At 38.1% G+C, this 17527-nt stretch overlaps 1 protein-coding gene across 3 annotated transcripts in view; it reads left to right on the forward strand.

Moving 5' to 3' along the window:
- The window catches only part of setdb1b (SET domain bifurcated histone lysine methyltransferase 1b), a 33857-nt gene extending 16896 nt beyond the window's left edge, over positions 1 to 16961 (forward strand). For 2 of the 3 annotated variants that reach the window (XM_082149799.1, XM_082149800.1), the window contains exons 3-22: positions 1562 to 1725; positions 1806 to 1849; positions 2918 to 3212; positions 3338 to 3539; positions 3625 to 3698; positions 3878 to 4068; positions 4251 to 4380; positions 4924 to 5059; positions 5141 to 5272; positions 5566 to 5854; positions 6145 to 6497; positions 7363 to 7479; positions 7592 to 7761; positions 7874 to 8116; positions 8751 to 8912; positions 13550 to 13722; positions 13862 to 13949; positions 14229 to 14485; positions 14635 to 14723; positions 16303 to 16961. In XM_082149799.1, the coding sequence (XP_082005925.1) occupies positions 1562 to 1725; positions 1806 to 1849; positions 2918 to 3212; positions 3338 to 3539; positions 3625 to 3698; positions 3878 to 4068; positions 4251 to 4380; positions 4924 to 5059; positions 5141 to 5272; positions 5566 to 5854; positions 6145 to 6497; positions 7363 to 7479; positions 7592 to 7761; positions 7874 to 8116; positions 8751 to 8912; positions 13550 to 13722; positions 13862 to 13949; positions 14229 to 14485; positions 14635 to 14723; positions 16303 to 16420 (3427 nt within the window). In that variant the 3' untranslated portion in view covers positions 16421 to 16961. Of the gene's footprint in view, positions 1 to 1561; positions 1726 to 1805; positions 1850 to 2917; positions 3213 to 3337; positions 3540 to 3624; positions 3699 to 3877; positions 4069 to 4250; positions 4381 to 4923; positions 5060 to 5140; positions 5273 to 5565; positions 5855 to 6144; positions 6498 to 7362; positions 7480 to 7591; positions 7762 to 7873; positions 8117 to 8750; positions 9018 to 9050; positions 9182 to 13549; positions 13723 to 13861; positions 13950 to 14228; positions 14486 to 14634; positions 14724 to 16302 lie in introns of those variants that run through there. The other variant, XR_014200649.1, reaches the window with a different exon arrangement.
- The last annotated feature ends 566 nt before the right edge of the window (positions 16962 to 17527 follow it).

Below are 17527 nucleotides of genomic sequence, written 5' to 3' on the forward strand. Positions count from 1 at the left end.
TCTGGCCATAAGCTACAAAGACCATGTGACCAACAAGGAAGTATGCTACACCATTAGGCACAGCATGCTGGGCCTTATGAAGAACTCATAGCAACAGTCAAAAGAAGGAAACTGCAGTGGTATGGACATGTCACCAGATTCTCAGGGCTGGCCAAAACCGTTCTCCAGGCCACGGTTGAAGGAACAAGAAAGAGAGGGAGACCAAGGAAAAAGTGGACAGACAATATCAAAGAATGAACCAGTGGATTATGAAAAAAAAAAAAAAAAAGAATTTGTCTTCTCAACAATGAGACTTCAGTCAAACAGCCAAACTGTTTCTTAAAAGTTTCTCGAGAAAAATACAGTACTTACTGCAATATACAAATTCTTCCCAGTAACGTTGTCAGAAATATCATGTGGTAAACAACTTCAGCAACTGATACGCTGATCAAAAAGTCAAGTCAAGTCAAGTCAAGTTTATTTGTATAGCGCTTTTCACAATACAGATTGCATCAAAGCAGCTTCACAGTATTAAATTAAAATAATACAACAAAGTTTGTTTCAAGAGGAATTTATTGATTGATAAAATTAAATTAGATATCCCCAAAATATCCCCAACTGAGCAAGCCAAAGGCAACAGTGGCAAGGAACCGAAAAACTCCATCAAGTGACCTAATGGTGTCCTAAAACTCCATCAGGTGCCTTAATGGAGAAAAAAAACCTTGGGAGAACCCAGGCTCAGTCGGGGGCCAGTTCTCCTCTGGCATTGGATAGAGGCCGGATTGTAGTTTGAACTGTAGGATTATATGAATGCCTGGCTGAAGAGATGCGACTTTAATCTAGTTTTAAACTGGGAGAGCGAGTCTGAGCAACGAACAGTATCAGGAAGACTATTCCAGAGTTTTGGAGCCAAATGTGAAAATGCTCTCCCTCCCTTGGTGGTTCTGGATATCCTAGGTATGACCAAAAGCCTTGAATTTAGTGATCTCAAAGAGCGCGATGGATTATAGGGCGATAGAAGATCCGTTAAATAGACTGGAGCTAAGCCGTTTAGGGCTTTATAAGTCAGTAGCAATACCTTGTAATTAATACGGAACTTTATAGGTAACCAATGCAGTGATGATAAAATCGGTGTTATATGATCATATTTTCTTGATCTCGTAAGAACTCTAGCGGCGGCATTTTGGACTAACTGTAGCTTGTTTATTGAGGATGCAGGACAACCAGCTAATAAAGCATTACAGTAATCCAGTCTCGAGGTCATGAATGCATGAACTAACTTTTCTGCATCAGAAACTGATAGCATATTACGTAGCTTAGCAATGTTTCTAAGGTGGAAAAAGGCTGTTTTTGTAACATAAGAAATATGATTTTCAAAAGACAGGTTGCAATCGAGTATAACACCCAGGTCTTTTACTGTAGAGGATAAAGTAACAGGACATCCTATGATGTTAAAGTTGTATTGTGCGAGGTTTTGTGGGCGGTTTTTGCACGAGTTCAGCAGGTGGAAGTTTCCACTCCATCAATTGCTGTGGGTCTCTGTTTGAGTGTAATCCAGTGCATAAATCTTTGTTTTTTACAGGTCTGTGGTTCAGTGTGAAGCTCTGGTGAAGGACGTGTACAGTAAGATGGGTCTAGTGTATCGTGAGAGCAGTTCGGAGGATGAGGGTGTAGGCGGGGCAAATACTTCTGAGGTCATTGAGATTGACGATGATGATGATGATGATGTCATTGCTGTGGGATGTGGTAAGTTAGATGTTTTTTATTTTTTTATTTTATAGATGTAAAAATTGCACAGTAACAAGTGTGTTTATTTTGCTCCACAGTGGTTCCTCCCAAGAAGGTTGTAATTCCAGCCAAGGACCCAGCGGTAAGACAGATGTGAAATTTGACCAACCAGTCTAAAGGCTCGTACACACCGGGACGAATATCGGCGCGCGTTATTCGCCAGCGTTTTTCAACGCGTTTTTTGTGTTCACACCCAAGCGATTTTCGCTGACGATGAGCCGAGTGAACATGCAAATTCATTCCCTGACATTAGATGGCGCTTAATGTAAAACAGAAATACAATACCACTCCATAACAGTCTATACTCTGCAATACCACTCCATAACAGTCTATATTCTGCAATACCACTCCATAACAGTTCTCTTTTAACAAGATTTTTGTAGTCGCTGTCGCGTTTGTCATATAGTTCTTTATTCCGACACCAACAGCTCTACATTCATCTTGCCTTGCATCTTCCTCGTCATTTCTTCCCGGCAGTGTCTGTCTATGGGCAGTGTAGACGCTACTTGGCGTATATCTTCTTCGCTGTTACGTATGTGTGCTCGGCAAGACCGTTTTGTGTTTGAGCGCCCCCAAGTTGTGTTTTACTGTAACTTCAGAAACTCCAGACACGTGAGCAAAAGCGCCAATCTCATTGGTCGGATAGTTTTTGACGCGGCGCGTCAAACCAAAAAAACGAACCCGAGGCGTTTTAAAAAAAATTACGCTTTTACGCGTGGCGTTTTTCGCGTCGGTGTGCACACTCACATTGGCGCCCTTTGTTTAGTCACGAGGCGTTAAACGTCGGCGAATATCGCGCGCGAAATTCGTCCCGGTGTGTACGGGCCTTTAAGCATTTATCATTTTTCAGTGAATTTTAATGGGCGAAAATTCACATGATCAGGAATTTTCTGTTTTGGTGTCGATTTTGCATTGGATTCAAGTTGGTCATGCAAATTTTCCACGTTGACCAACAGAAAGCTGCTTGGTTTGAAAATGACCTATGTCTGAGCTGTGCTTCATACTTCGCTACACTATTGACACTAGACTTTATTGCTTGCAAAAATCTGCTGAAATTGTGACCGCACCTTAATGCTATACTATTAGTACTTCATAAAGTTATTTGTCAGGTGCTTTAGTTGATGTTTCCTTTCCTGGATTATATTTATAGTTGAAGGAGGCTTCAGCTGCCCTTCAAAGAACATCTCAGCAGGTGCAGAACCTGGCTCAGACGGTCAACAGAACAGTCCCATCGGGTATCACCACATCTGCTAAAGCCCCCTCCACACAAACACACGGTGCTCTGGCTGTTCCAGCTGTGTTTATGTCCTCAGGCCCAAGGAACGCACCCACTCAACCAAACCCTAATATTAAACAGGATAACATCAAGCTCGACATGACGCTTTTGGGTAAAAAACGAACCAAGACATGGCATCGTGGAACACTTGTTGCCATCAAACAAGTGGGTAAGTGTATGCGGTTTATTAAATTATTGAATAGTACTGTATATTTCACAACTGCTGTGTGTTTTCAGTAGGCTAAAATTTAATCTCAACGCTTAATCAATTCTTTTGATATCAATTGTTCACAGGAAACAATTTTAAGTACAAGGTGAAGTTTGAGAATAAAGGGAAGAGTCTTCTCTCTGGTAACCATGTGGCATTTGACTACCACCCAACATTGGAAAGACTGTTTGTTGGTGCCCGTGTGGTTGCCAGGTACAAGGATGGCAATCAAGTCTGGCTCTATGCAGGCGTAGTCGCTGAGATGCCCAACAGTAAGAACCGTATGAGGTAAGATGAACAGAAGATCTTGGGATTGTTGGATAGAAGACATTGCAAATGGTCAACCTAATATGCTGACTGAATGTTGTTGCAGGTTCCTGATTTTTTTCGATGATGGTTATGCCTCATATGTGGGCCTGCCTGAGCTCTATCCTATCTGTAGACCATGTAAGAAACGTTTTTCTTTTTTCAATTTTCGGCCATTTCTGTTTTTGCCTTCTCTTTAAGTAATGTCAAACATTTATTTATTTGTAAAATAAAAATGAATAATAATTGCATGAAATAATTTGTTATAATGGATCATTTTCTATTTCTATTTCTCTCTCTCTCTCTCAACCTGGGTTCAGTGAAAAAGACGTGGGAGGATATTGAGGATGCATCATGCAGAGACTTCATTGAGGAGTACATCACGTCATATCCTAACAGGCCCATGGTGTTGCTGAAGCCAGGGCAAATTATAAAGACGGAATGGGAGGGGACATGGTGGAAAAGCCGTGTGGAAGAAGTGGATGGCAGCCTTGTCAAAATGCTTTTCCTGGTCAGTTTGGCACCAACTACATCTAGAAGTGTTATAGTTAAAGATAAAAAAAATATATATATATATATACATTTTCTGCTAGATCTCTTTGATTGTCCTTTATGTCCAGTTATGTTCATGTGCAGAGTTGCTGTGTGTTTAATGACATTTGAACATGAAAAATATTGTTTTCAATATTGCAGGATGATAAACGGAGTGAGTGGATTTATCGTGGCTCAACACGACTAGAACCAATGTTTAATCTGAAAATGAACACCGCTAACAGTCAAGAGAAGAAAATGGCTGGTCAACAAAGACAGCGGCCTAATATGGGTAACTGATTGCTTTCTGTTTGTCCACATGTGTTCATCTTTTACATTTTTAAGGGATTTGTAAGGCCCGTTCACACCAAGAACGATAACTAAAGATAACGATAACTATATTAGTGCCCATAACATAGCATGATAACGTTCTGTTTATTATAAGCATGCACTGCTGTGATGTTGCTTGCCGCTTTAAATCCTCAAACCCTTAAAAGCAGAATGGATTCTGATTTTCTCTCAATTATTTTTTATCATCCATCAGTTGGCACAATTTTGTTGGAATCACTTTCAGAAAGATTTTTTCCATTAACATTATAGTTGTGGCAAGGACTAAATTTAGAATTATTTATGAAACTAGGCCTATTTCTTTTTCATTGTAGTTATCGTCCTTGGTGTGAACAGGCCTTTAGTGTTTCTATTTATGCTTCCATTTTGATCTTGTTAATTTTATGCATGAACAGTTCTTATTACATCTAAGTATTTACTGGTCTGTTCCTACTCTGCACTCATTTTCCAGTTCACATCTTACTAAAAACTGTGTATGTGTTTTTAGGAGCATTGAGGACAAAGGGTCCTGTAGTGCAGTACACTAGTGACAACAGTACTTCTGGTGCCAGTCGGCCTATAGCCCCGCAGCTCCCACCACCTCGGCCACTGCCTGCCGGACCCCCACAGCCTTCCCGCACAGAGTGAGTGCTTCAGGAGCTTCTGTTTTTTTCATAATACTGCCAAGTGTTAAACCATGTTTATCTTTTTCTCTTCCATTTCAGGAGTCCCAGTTTAAAGAGTCAAATGGCTAAGAAGAGCACTGGTCCAGTTGCACTGCAGCCTCGTCAGGCTGTGACCCCTGACCTCCAGCCCAAAGCACTAATTGGCACTGTTCAGCAACCCAATACCTCCAGGTTAGCGTGATAACGCAGACACTGGGTACTTGTCACTACTGTGATCTGTTTAGATACTAAACACTGTCTATGTCACATTTCCTTTTTTGCCTCTTTGTCAACATTTCCGTGTGTTATTAGTGTCTTCAGTGGCCTGATCAGGTGTAAAATACTGTTAAACAAGGTCCAAAAAGTTTTGTAATCCAATCACTCAAATCAAATTCAGACTTATTCAGAAATGCATGTCTTTTTTGCAGAGTGATTATAATATATGTATACAAGCACTATGTACCAACATCTTTTCTTACTTGCAGGCTCTTTCTTCTGCAGTCTGGACCTGTGCATACGTTAACGCCAATCACACCAACAACCCATAATTTGCAGACAACCGTGTCGACCTACACAAGTGAGCGTATTCCTCAGGAGCCATCGTATCAGGCCCCAAACGACCGACTCTTCTACCTTACACACAACTGCACTCCAGACTGTCTAAAGCGCATCCGGCCCACTCATCACAACCTGCACCGAGGACGCAACCCACTTCTTACGCCATTGCTTTATGAATTCCGGCGCATGACAGGCCGTAGACGACTTAACCGCAAGGTTTGTATGTCTTATCGGTGATATTTTGTGTTCGAAATCCAGTCATTTCAACAGAAATTGGCGCGAGTAAGGATTTCATGTCGGGTTTAAGGTGCTCATGCACATTCACCACGTCGACCAACACAAAGCTGCTTCATTTGAAAGTGACATCTGTGTGAACTATGGTTCATGATTCACTATACTACAGACTAGTGGTAAACTGAAAAGTGTTTTTCCATGGTTGTTGCAAATATCTAAAGAGCATGATGATCAATACAAATTTTTATTAACCTTCTTCCTCTCTTGCTCAGATGTCGTTCCACGTCATCTACAAGTCCCCATGTGGCTTGAGTCTGAGGAATATGGCAGAGATCCAGCGCTACCTCTTCCAGACACTCTGTGACTTCATCTTCTTGGAGATGTTCTGTCTGGATCCCTATGTGTTGGTTGACCGCCGATTCCAACCGCAGAGGCCTTTCTACTTCATCCGGGACATCACAAGTGGCCGTGAAGACATTCCCTTGTCCTGTGTGAATGAGATTGACAACACACCTCCACCCAATGTGGCCTACAGTAAAGAGAGAATCCCAGCAGATGGAGTCTATATTAACACCAGCTCAGACTTCCTGGTGGGCTGTGACTGCACTGATGGCTGCAGAGACAAGTTAGTATCAATGATTAACTTTCAACAAAATAAGTGAAAAATGGTCATGGTGAAGAACAAAACCTCTTTACAATAGTTTGGCCTAATGTTTTAAAATATAATATTTTCTAAGAAGTAATCAAGTCAACATGACGGAAAAATTCACCCCATCTATTTCCTAAAAGCGTGTTATTGATTAATTCATCCTTGCATTAGTTCCTATTTTAATTTTATTTGACCTTATAATTTGTAATAAAAATCTCATAACTCAACCTTGGGACTTGGTTCTGTTAATGTATGCTGGATTTTTCTAATCATGTAACCCTTAAACACAACCTTGGGTCTTTATCAACCTGGGACATTATTCACAACCCTCTCCCTTTTTTTAAGTTAGACATTACCCTTCTTAGTATTTTTCAACCTATTTATTACAAGCAATATAACAAGAAAAATAAAATACAATTATTAAAAGTCTGTTTTCTAATACATTTTTGTAAAAAGTGTAAGTATAGTGTAATAGTTTAAAAACTTTTCTCCGTCCACATCAAAGTCATGTGGTGCAACCAACACGAAGAAAAAACATAAAACAGGAATTTATATCAGAGACCTTTGCAGACCCTCATGACTATGTCAAGGTCAATAACTCTACAAAACATCAGATAATTTGATTTTTTTTTATCACAGGACAAGATTAGTTCAGGCTCTAAAGTGTCAAGTGGTGCAACTCAACAAGAACTTTTAAATAATGAATTGTATTTAAATTTTTTACTTGGTTACACCACATTACATTTTTACAGTCATCAAATTTAAACTTGTTCTTGAAAATGAATACAAAGAGTACATATCTAACTCCTGATTTTTGTTCTGTACCTTTGCTTGTTTGTAGATCCAAGTGTTCGTGTCATCAACTGACTCTACAGGCTACAGGATGTACTCCAGGTGGACAGATCAACGCCAATGCTGGATACCATCACAAGAGACTGGAAGAATGTCTCCCCACAGGGTCAGTGATTCATAACCAACCCTCTCATTTTGATTTCAACTTACTGTCTTCTAGCTCCTTTTAATTGTAATGTCTATCTTTTTCTTTTCTCTTTCTCTGTTTACATTCTCAGAATCTATGAATGCAATAAGCGGTGTCGCTGTAATGCACAGATGTGTACTAACCGTCTGGTTCAGCACGGTTTGCAGGTCCGACTGCAGCTCTTTAAGACCCAGAATAAGGGCTGGGGCATTCGTTGCCTTGATGACATCGCCAAGGGCTCCTTTGTTTGTATCTATGCAGGTAACGTACTTGGACTTCAGTTTATTTAAAAGAACAACTCTCCAGTGTTTAGTCTTACCTAAGCTTTTCCCTCTTCTTGTTTTACATTAATATTTGTTTCTTACTCTTTCAGGTAAAATCCTGACTGATGACTTTGCCGATAAAGAAGGTTTGGAAATGGGTGATGAATACTTTGCCAATCTAGATCACATTGAGAGTGTGGAGAACTTTAAAGAAGGTTACGAGAGTGAGGCCCATTGCTCCGACAGCGAGGGTAGCGGGGTGGACATGAGCAGGGTTAAACTACCTGCTTCCTCCCATCACGGTAAATCCATCACCAAGATGGAGGAGCGTAACAGCAGCACTACCGGCAAAAGTGAGAGACCTATGCACACATCTGACTATTCTTCTTGTTCTACTATTCCACTACTACTTATATCTGTGTTATTGGGGGGGAAAAGTAACGACACCGACCAAGTCCGACTTAGTAATTGGACACTAATTGGGTGTCAAAATTATGAATCCTACTATGGTAAAGGTGAAGCTCAAAGTATTTGCCCCCCCAAAAGTATTAAGCCATATTGATGGATAGTCTTCATTGCATTAAAAGCAAAAAGGCGGCCGTTTCTAACTTCACTATTCTGAGACACCTTTGCACTAAACACATTTAATAACCTGGCCTCTAGGTGATTTAGTGTGTCAGTTCTTCTCAAGTTCACACAGGTCTCCTAGCAGGTGTAGTTCATCATTTACTACGAATGTGATCAATTCACACTTTTACATTTATTTAAAAAAAAATGTTTTATAGTATTTTGCATTAAAAGATTGCTTATTTTTTTAAATGGCATTTGGTTTAAAAAAAAAATTAACTGATACTCGATGCATTGTATTTTAGTGTAGTATACTTTTTTTTTTTTTTTTTGCTTGAGCACAAGTTTGTTATAATGTAGATCCAGCAGGTGAAGGTTAAAATATGTATATAATACTCTTGTTTTTCACCCTCTTACTAGGCCAAGACGATTCATCTGATGACAGCGATGATGACAAAGACGAAGACTCTAATGATGAAAGCGACAGCTCAGATGACACATTTGTGAAAGACACATATTACACCACCAGCTCAGTGTGGAGGAGCTACACCACCCGCAGACAGGCCAAGGGAATGAAGGAAGGTGAGGACACAGAAGTGTTTTAATCGATCTGCCCTCTCCTCAGACTGAGACAGAAGACAGGTCACTAGAGGGCAGACTTTAGTAGAAGTTTGTGTGTGTGTGTGTGTGTGTGTGTGTGTGTGTGTGTGTGTGTGGTAGTCTTTTAAATTGTCACAAAACCTATCAAGAACATGGTCTACGTAGGATTTTTACGAAAGTTACTACTACTACTACTAATTATATTATATATTATACAATATATTATGTAAATATCTTGAACAGTTTTAATAATATACTTTTTTTATTATTATTATTATCATTATTATTATTATATTTATATATATTATAGTTCTAGGGCTGGGTATCGAGTTCGATACTTTTTAGGTACCGACCGAATTGCCTTGATACCTAAGGGGTTAATCTCACCAACGTCAGTGTATGCAGCATGATTGGCTGTGGTAGAAAAACACTAGTTTACGCGGTTGCCTAAATAGACGTGGCTGCACGTGAGGCTGTAGTGTAAGCGTCCTAACCCACATAGATGGAAAATTGTGGAAAAGATCAAAAGTGTAGCTACGGTTCACCAGACTCTATGCCAGCAGTGCACAATGCAATATTTGTGACAAGACAATTGTTGCCAAGACCGGCAACATGACAAATCTGATGAAGCACTTAACAGCGCACAGAATAAACTTATTCGACTAAATAGATAGTCTTCGACTGCAAGAACTGGAGCGAGTCACAAATGAACCGAAACTCAGCATATAGGCTACTTGCCTCACAGACATGAGAAAGAGGCCTAGAAGCTTAAAATATGTCTACTTTTAAACTAATTGGAAACAAATATTTTTATTAAATAATCCAAATAAAAGGTGCATTTCTCTTTATAGCTGCGCAAATTTAATTCAATTCACATTTATTTGTATAGAATTTTCCACAATACATTTAGTTTCAAAGCAGCTTTACAGAAAAAAAAACATGTATAAATTACAATTTAGAGTGATCTGTTATCAGAGGTGGTGACTGTGTGCAAGTAATGCATTTCAATGCAATTTTCATTCAGTTTCATTGTTAAACAGTGCATTAAGTTAAGGCAGAACCAACGAGCTCATTGAAGTAAAGAATACTTGTTGTTAAATGATTAGGATACATAGAAAACTTTAGCATTGGTGCTTTTTTACAGACTCAAAATAGTTAATGTAATGTTGTTAAAACTGATTTAATTTTTTCTATTTTCATAAAATTGGTATCGAGAAAAAAAAAAAAGTATCATTCAGGAACTGGTATCGAAGTCAAGGTATCGAGAAAATTGTAACGATACCCAGCCCTATATATTTTTTTTTAGCTGTGTGTATATATATATATATCATAAACAATATAATATTTATTTTATTTCTGTGGTGAAATGTCTTGAACAGTTACTACTACTACTAATATTTATTATTGTTTTCATATATTATTTTATATATTAAATTATAAAATATTTTATGTATTTTGTTTTTGTGGTAAAATGTCCCTTGAACAGATGATGATGATGATAATAATAATGATATCATATTTAATATATAATGCAATATATTTTACACTCAAAAAAATAACTCTTTGAATGAACATAAAAAAATCATGGAAAGGATTTCCACATGATTATCTTGCTTTATTTCAGCATTATGCAATTCTGTTATTACAATTTAATGTACTTATGTTGGGTCAACTTAATTTAAGGTTGATTCAACTTATTTACTATGGTTGGGCACAGCTTAATTTAATAGTGTCAGCCCAACTAATTTGCAATGTTTTGGACCAACTAATTTACTTAATTAAATATAGTTGAATCCAACTTATTTAATATTTCATTCATTTTAGTGACACATAATTAAATTGATAGACTATAAATAGCTATCAGCTAGCAGAACACATATAAGCATCTTAAATGCTAAGATTTACATGTTCCTTCTACCAAAGCATTTGAAAGCATCTGAATCAGTCCACAGCCAAACAAAATGCTCCACTCTTCTCCACAATGGTAACCCACTGTAATTTAAATGGTTCTAATAATTCCAATGTAATTGAACATTAAACACAATTACACACAATCAAGTCTTCCCCTTTTCTCATTTTCTCAAAAAAACATAAGATAACACTTAATTTGAACATTTATTCTCTCTTAATTCAACCATATGCAACCATGCTGGGAACTAACAAGCACAGCCAAGTTTCAGTTAATGCAACACAAATCATTCAAGTAATCCAACACAAACGGATTAAGTAAACTTAAATTTTACATATAAGCAGATTGAACACAATCAAATTAAATTAGGACAAAATGGCAGTTGGCGTCGCACTATACTGCCACCCTCTGGATGTAAGAATTTTTTACTTAACATAAATGGTTTGTGTTTAGACAACGCGTTAGGATTTTGTACTGTTAAGTTGAGACATAATTACGTGGACCTTAATAGAAAAAAACTATTATTACCATATGTTAAATTATACAAGATATTATGGTGAATGTGTCTTGAACAATTATTATTATTAACTGTTCAAGACACATTCACCATATATATATATATATATATTAGGGGTGTGACGAGACGCTTACTCCACGAGACGAGACACGAGATTGGGTTCACGAGAACGAGACAAGACGAGATTTTTACACAATTTTTAAGAAATCCTCAATGATGAAATATATGAATGGAAAATAGTATTTTATTCAACTGAAAATCACAAAATGCAAAACAATTTAGGTGCATTTTGAAATCAACTTGTAATGAATGTTATTTTACTTCTAATTTAATGAATTCTATGCAGTAAAGGACATGCAAACACTGCAAAATGTTTTGCTATGAACTCTACCGTCTGGCTTCTCCCCTGTACGATTTCACATGAGAAATCTAACTCCTTTCCACAAATCGAACATAAAAAAATAAAACAGTATAAATTAAATAAATATAAATAACTGAAATAACACTTTAAATGCAAACAGTAAGTGTGCATCCATAATCAAAGTAGGCCTACTGCTCTCTCAAAACTACAAGTTCAAACAGAAACAAATTTTTTCTTCAAGCATGAAAAAGAGATAAATTAACTACACAGAACAGCCTAAGATTATGGTCATGTTCTTTTTCAAGAATATAAGCATGTCGACGATTTCTGGCAGCAGTTGAGACCTTTGGGCAGGGCTGCACGATATGAGGAAAAGCTGCGATGTGCGATAACATTGTTTAATATTGCGATGTCGATATGACTTGTGATATGTGAATGTTAGCTATACTGTTCCCATGTCTTAGTGCTTTAATAGGTTGTTAGGTTCTTTGCGTGATAGGTCAAATGTTTATTACCTGCCTGGTTCAGATTACACTATTTTAGCACAATCCGTTTCGTGGAGATTCGGACAACGGGCGTCGGGACGCAAGATCGTTTCATTTCGTATAGTGTGTCATAGTGGGCGATAACCTACGCGTCTGCGATGCTTCAGGACATCACGACAGAAAGACTAGCATGTTTAATTTTAACGGTCCTCCACGACGGGTTGAGCGCGAGTGAGTGAGAGTGCGAGCAACAGTGAGTTCAGAGCGTGTGTGTGCGCGAGTGAGTGAGTGAGCGAGGGACAGTGAGTGTGTGTGTGATTGGCCTGGCACACAAATGATTTAAAAGTGGCAGGGGCATCTTCAATACTAATTTCACCCTCACGCTCCATCACTGACATCACAACAACTCACGAGACAATAGGCTTGTTTGAGATGAGCAAAATCTGCGCAGAACCGATCACCGGTGATCAGCGCGAGATGCATGCCGGTTAGAAATGTGTCCGAGTGCGGTCCGCCTGGCTCTTATGTCATGCTGACGTATGTCAAAAATCTCTCGTGAGCGCAAGGTGCACGTGTCGGATTCTGCAGTCGAGCGCAGTTGCTCTCCACCGACTGCGCTGATCAAAAGCACGATGGGAAACGACTTGCTGACGACACAGCTTAATGCTCATTGGTTTAAACAACTGTGATGTATTGTTCTCTTTTAAAATTTTTGATTTTAAAACTCTAATATCAGGTTTTATGTGTATATGTTATGTGTGAATATTCCCAAACTATCTGATGGTGCGATCTCTTTGGGTTATGCAATTTAATTTTTATAAAAAAAGAAAATAAATAAAAACACATATGTCTGTATTAAAGAAAAAAAATATTGATAAACATGTATTTGGAATGGAATTCAATAACAAGTACTTTGGGTGTCTTGTTCATTTTATTTATTTTCATATAAAAGCAACAGAACTTGAATTACATCCAGTTTATTAGCAACACTGCACGAGCGTGAATCCCGCGATATCCATCTTTGATCTCGCAATGGTCAGATCCACTACAAGAAGAGAGAACTGTCCGGCTTGCCTGCGCTTTTTTCACTCCTCCCCTCACTGCAGCCGCCTACTCTCGCATACATTTCAGGCGAGGCAAGGCGCATCTCAAACAAGCCTAAAGTTTCACCTTGACGAGAAATCTCGTCGCGTTTTAATCTCGTCACACCCCTAATATATATATATATATATATTTATTGTATTTTTTATATATATATATATATATATATATATATATATATATATATTATACAAATATGTTAGTTTTATTTAATATTTCACTTTTCCACCATTCTCTTTGCTGTAGAGAGTCAGGACAGTAAGGATGGGCTAAGTGTTTCTGCAGGCGAGGAGAGGAAGCCCCCTCCCATGCCAGAGGAGACCGGGAAGAGTAAAGTTGCATCTTGGCTCACCAGCCATTCCTCCACTTCTGCAAATCCGAGTGTCAAGGTGGAGGGAGCGATTAAGACAGAGAAGAAGGTGAGTGCAGTTTTTCAGGCATCCTATTTCCAATTTTACTTTTCACATGAAATGTCTCCCTTTTCTGTCTGTTTGTCTGTTTCACTCTGATTCGCTCTCTCGCTCTCCCCCACACAATCTCTCTCTGTCTTTTGTTTAGGATGTGATGACCCTCTCTGACAGTGATGATGTGCAAACTATCAGCTCAGGATCAGATGACAACAAGGAAAGAGAGAAAAAGACTCAGGGTGAGATGGAAGAAAAGGGCAAATTGCTTGCTCTCATCCATGGACTTCCTTATATCAGTGTAACCGTTGCCACCCTTCAGTCAGCTGACTGAATCTGCATGTTGTAGTGGTGGATGAGCAGAAAACCTTTTTAACCCTTTACATCTTTATTATGAGATGAGATGCTCATCTTGTGCAGTGAAAGCTCAATTAGAAGGTCAGATAGTCTTACATTCATGAAGTCCCTGTAACAAGCCATTATATAGAACATTGTTCGATCTCTGTCTGTCTCTCTCTCAGCTGTGGTGAAGAGGCAGGTGGCGGTAAAGTCCACACGTGGCATTGCTTTGAAGTCCCACGGTATGATGGTGAAAACGGGGGGAGGGGGTGCAGGAGGAGGTGGGTCAGGCCCATCTCGTGGGTCAGGCCCATCTCATGGACAGGGAGGTGGCGGGGGTGAAGGTGGCCATAGAAACACCCGCCTGTTCTTTGACGGGGAGGAATCCTGTTATATCATTGATGCCAAACTGGAAGGCAACCTCGGACGCTACCTCAATGTGAGTACAATTCCAGATACAGACTTATATTCGACATTTGCATTTATTCATTGGAATCATAAGTCTAAGGATTCTTTACTTGATTTTTAATTTGATAATTAGCAGCTGCTGTGTTTATATCCTCTCTTCTGCTTGTCTTTGTCCCACAGCATAGCTGCAGCCCTAATCTGTTCGTCCAGAATGTGTTTGTGGACACTCATGATCTGCGTTTCCCCTGGGTGGCCTTCTTTGCTAGCAAGTGAGCATGACATCAGTGTTTTTTGTGCACTTAAATTAGGAATAATTTAATGTATATGTTATCAGCCAAAGTTTGTTTGTTTTTATCGATATAGGCCGATATTGGATTTTTAATTGTACAGCTCATTTTCTCTATTTTCACATTTATATTACTGTTGTCGTCATCTAACGCTCACTTAAAGTTACTCTTTAAAAACACTAATCATTTAAATGCACATCTCAATGAATATCCATTTTTCATACTGTACATTATAGTGTTGTGATGGCTAAATTCACACATAGCATTTAAAATGATGAATTTTTAGTTTCTAGTGGGTTTTTTTAATAAAAAAATGTATTACAATTATACAGAATTTTAATACAGGCCATTTGTGTTATCAGACAGTTATTTTGCTTTCTTTTATGTCTCTTACATGCAATGTTGTTTTCGTCAACGATGACGATAACGAAATGATTTCGTTGACGCATCTTTTTTTTATGACGATAACGCGACGATGACTAGCTAAAAATGGCTCTAAGGTGACTAAAACATGACGAGACGTTTTCGAGTTAAAAAAGTATCAGCAATGCTGCCGCTTCCTATCCTTGTTTTGGGTACGCCCACCAGCCGGCTGCCGCCATGCCGCGCACCAGAATCCACACAACAACAACACACCTGCGGCTGCGGCTAGTCACTCGCCACACATCTTCGCCAGACTGGACAAAAGCGAAACGAACTGCGCGAGCGACAGTGCGCGAGAGAGACCGAGTGTGTCTGCGCGCGAGAGAGACCGAGTGTGTCTGCGCGCGAGAGAGACCGAGTGTGTCCGAGCATTAGTTTAGTAGGCTAATTGGTACAAAGTAATATATAATTATTAACTTAGATTATAACATCAATTATAACATAAATTATTATTTAACTTATTATATAATAAAGCCACAATTGCCAAAGTAAGAATGTTTTTATTCCTGGCTTTTTTGGATTAAAACAGTGATTCCACTGTTACCACTTTATCTGTGTGTAATGTTGTAGTAGCTCAAATTGAATTGAGTTACAACACTCGAATTGCAACACTTGCTACAACCTGTCAAACCTAAGCCCATTTCCAATACTTTTTAACCTAAATTAATTTGTTAAAGACTACTTTTTTTTTTTTTTACTAAAATTGACTAAAACCTTTTTGTGTTTTCGTCGACTAAAACTTGACTAAAACTATGAAGTTTATAAGTGACTAAAATGTGACTAAAACTAAAAAGCATTTTCGTCCATAAGACTAAGACTAAAACTAAAAGGGCTGCCAAAAACAACACTGCTTACATGCTGTATATGTGCAGTTTTTTGTCATTAAAAACTATCGATGTTAATATTCTAAATCAATTTTAAAAGTAGTCAGATTCATTAGTTTTAGTTTAGTTCTTCCATTTTACAGATACTTTTAAAGATTTACACCATATAAGATTGGTGCAAGACATTCGTGTTTTGTTTGTTTTTGTTTTTTTAGGTGTTTACATTAAGGTTTTTCATTCTGCTTTAGCTATTAGTTGAAATATTAACAGATTATTTGGCTGCATGTAAATATAATTTTTGTGTGTTTCTACAGGCGAATCCGAGCAGGGACGGAGCTGACATGGGATTATAATTATGAAGTTGGCAGTGTAGAGGGCAAGGAGCTTCTGTGCTGCTGTGGATCTACAGAATGCAGAGGACGACTGCTGTAACACACACACGCGCACACACACATGAACTAAAGGTACCTCCTATTGTAGACGTGCCAGTGAACACGTACTTGGAGCTCCTGGAAGTTGTATTTCTCCAGTAAGGTCTGTGCTACTGATAAGAACTGAGCAGACACTGAATGAAGATAAATTTGTTCAGGAACTTACTGAAGTAATAAATAAAGTGTATGTACGCATGTTTTCAGCTGTCCTGCTTCACAGAGTTCCACCTTAAACCTCAAATGGGCCCATGGCGTCTATCACTATGGTTGATGCAATCCTTACTGCAAACAGTCATTTCTTTTTTACATCCATATGTCAATCTGTAATGTTTTGTTTAGTCAATCTTTTGCTCTTCTTTTATATATGTAGTTTTGATAATGAAGATCCAAGTTTTTCTTTTTTCTTTAACTCATGGATTTGTGATTGTCATTGTATGCTACTGTGTAAATGTGCTTTTGTTGATCAACAAGTTTATAAAAACAGACAAAATTGTACTTTTGTCGCAATTTGAATTAAAGTTCTCCAAAGACCAAAATTGTCATCCTGTGTTGTAATGCTTGGTTTTTCACATGGCTAAAAATAGTACTTATTGTGAGTTCATGGAAAATTGAGTCACAAACAGCCAGCAGTTAAATTATCACATTTCAAATGAATCCGAGATTAGCTTTGTGAATCTTTATGCTTGTTAGCTTATATGGGGAAAAAAGTGAATTTATGTAATTGACAGAAAAAATATTTATAAGCATCAACAACAGTTGTCTTGGAAGTCTTCAGTAAAACTTAGGTTATTTTATGTTTGGCAAACCATCTTTCAAGTGCTTTAAACATTATCATCTGCTTGAGTGGCTTGTGCCACAATGTAATTCACGGGCTAAATAGAATATATATTTGATTGATTTATTTTAGTTAATTTAGGAAAGGGCTGATGAGAGCAAAGCACATTATAATCCGTAAGTATAATCATACTCTGTCGTGTGCTTCATATATAGACACGGAGCTTCAGCACTGAGATTGAATTTTCAAGCTGTTTATCCATTTTGTTTTTATTGTTCCATTTGCCGAATCTGAACAAAGTGATGACAACAAAAATAAAAATATGAAAAAACA

The sequence above is a fragment of the Leuciscus leuciscus genome (genome assembly GCF_965113295.1).
Source record: "Leuciscus leuciscus genome assembly, chromosome: 20".
NCBI lineage: Eukaryota > Metazoa > Chordata > Actinopteri > Cypriniformes > Leuciscidae > Leuciscus > Leuciscus leuciscus.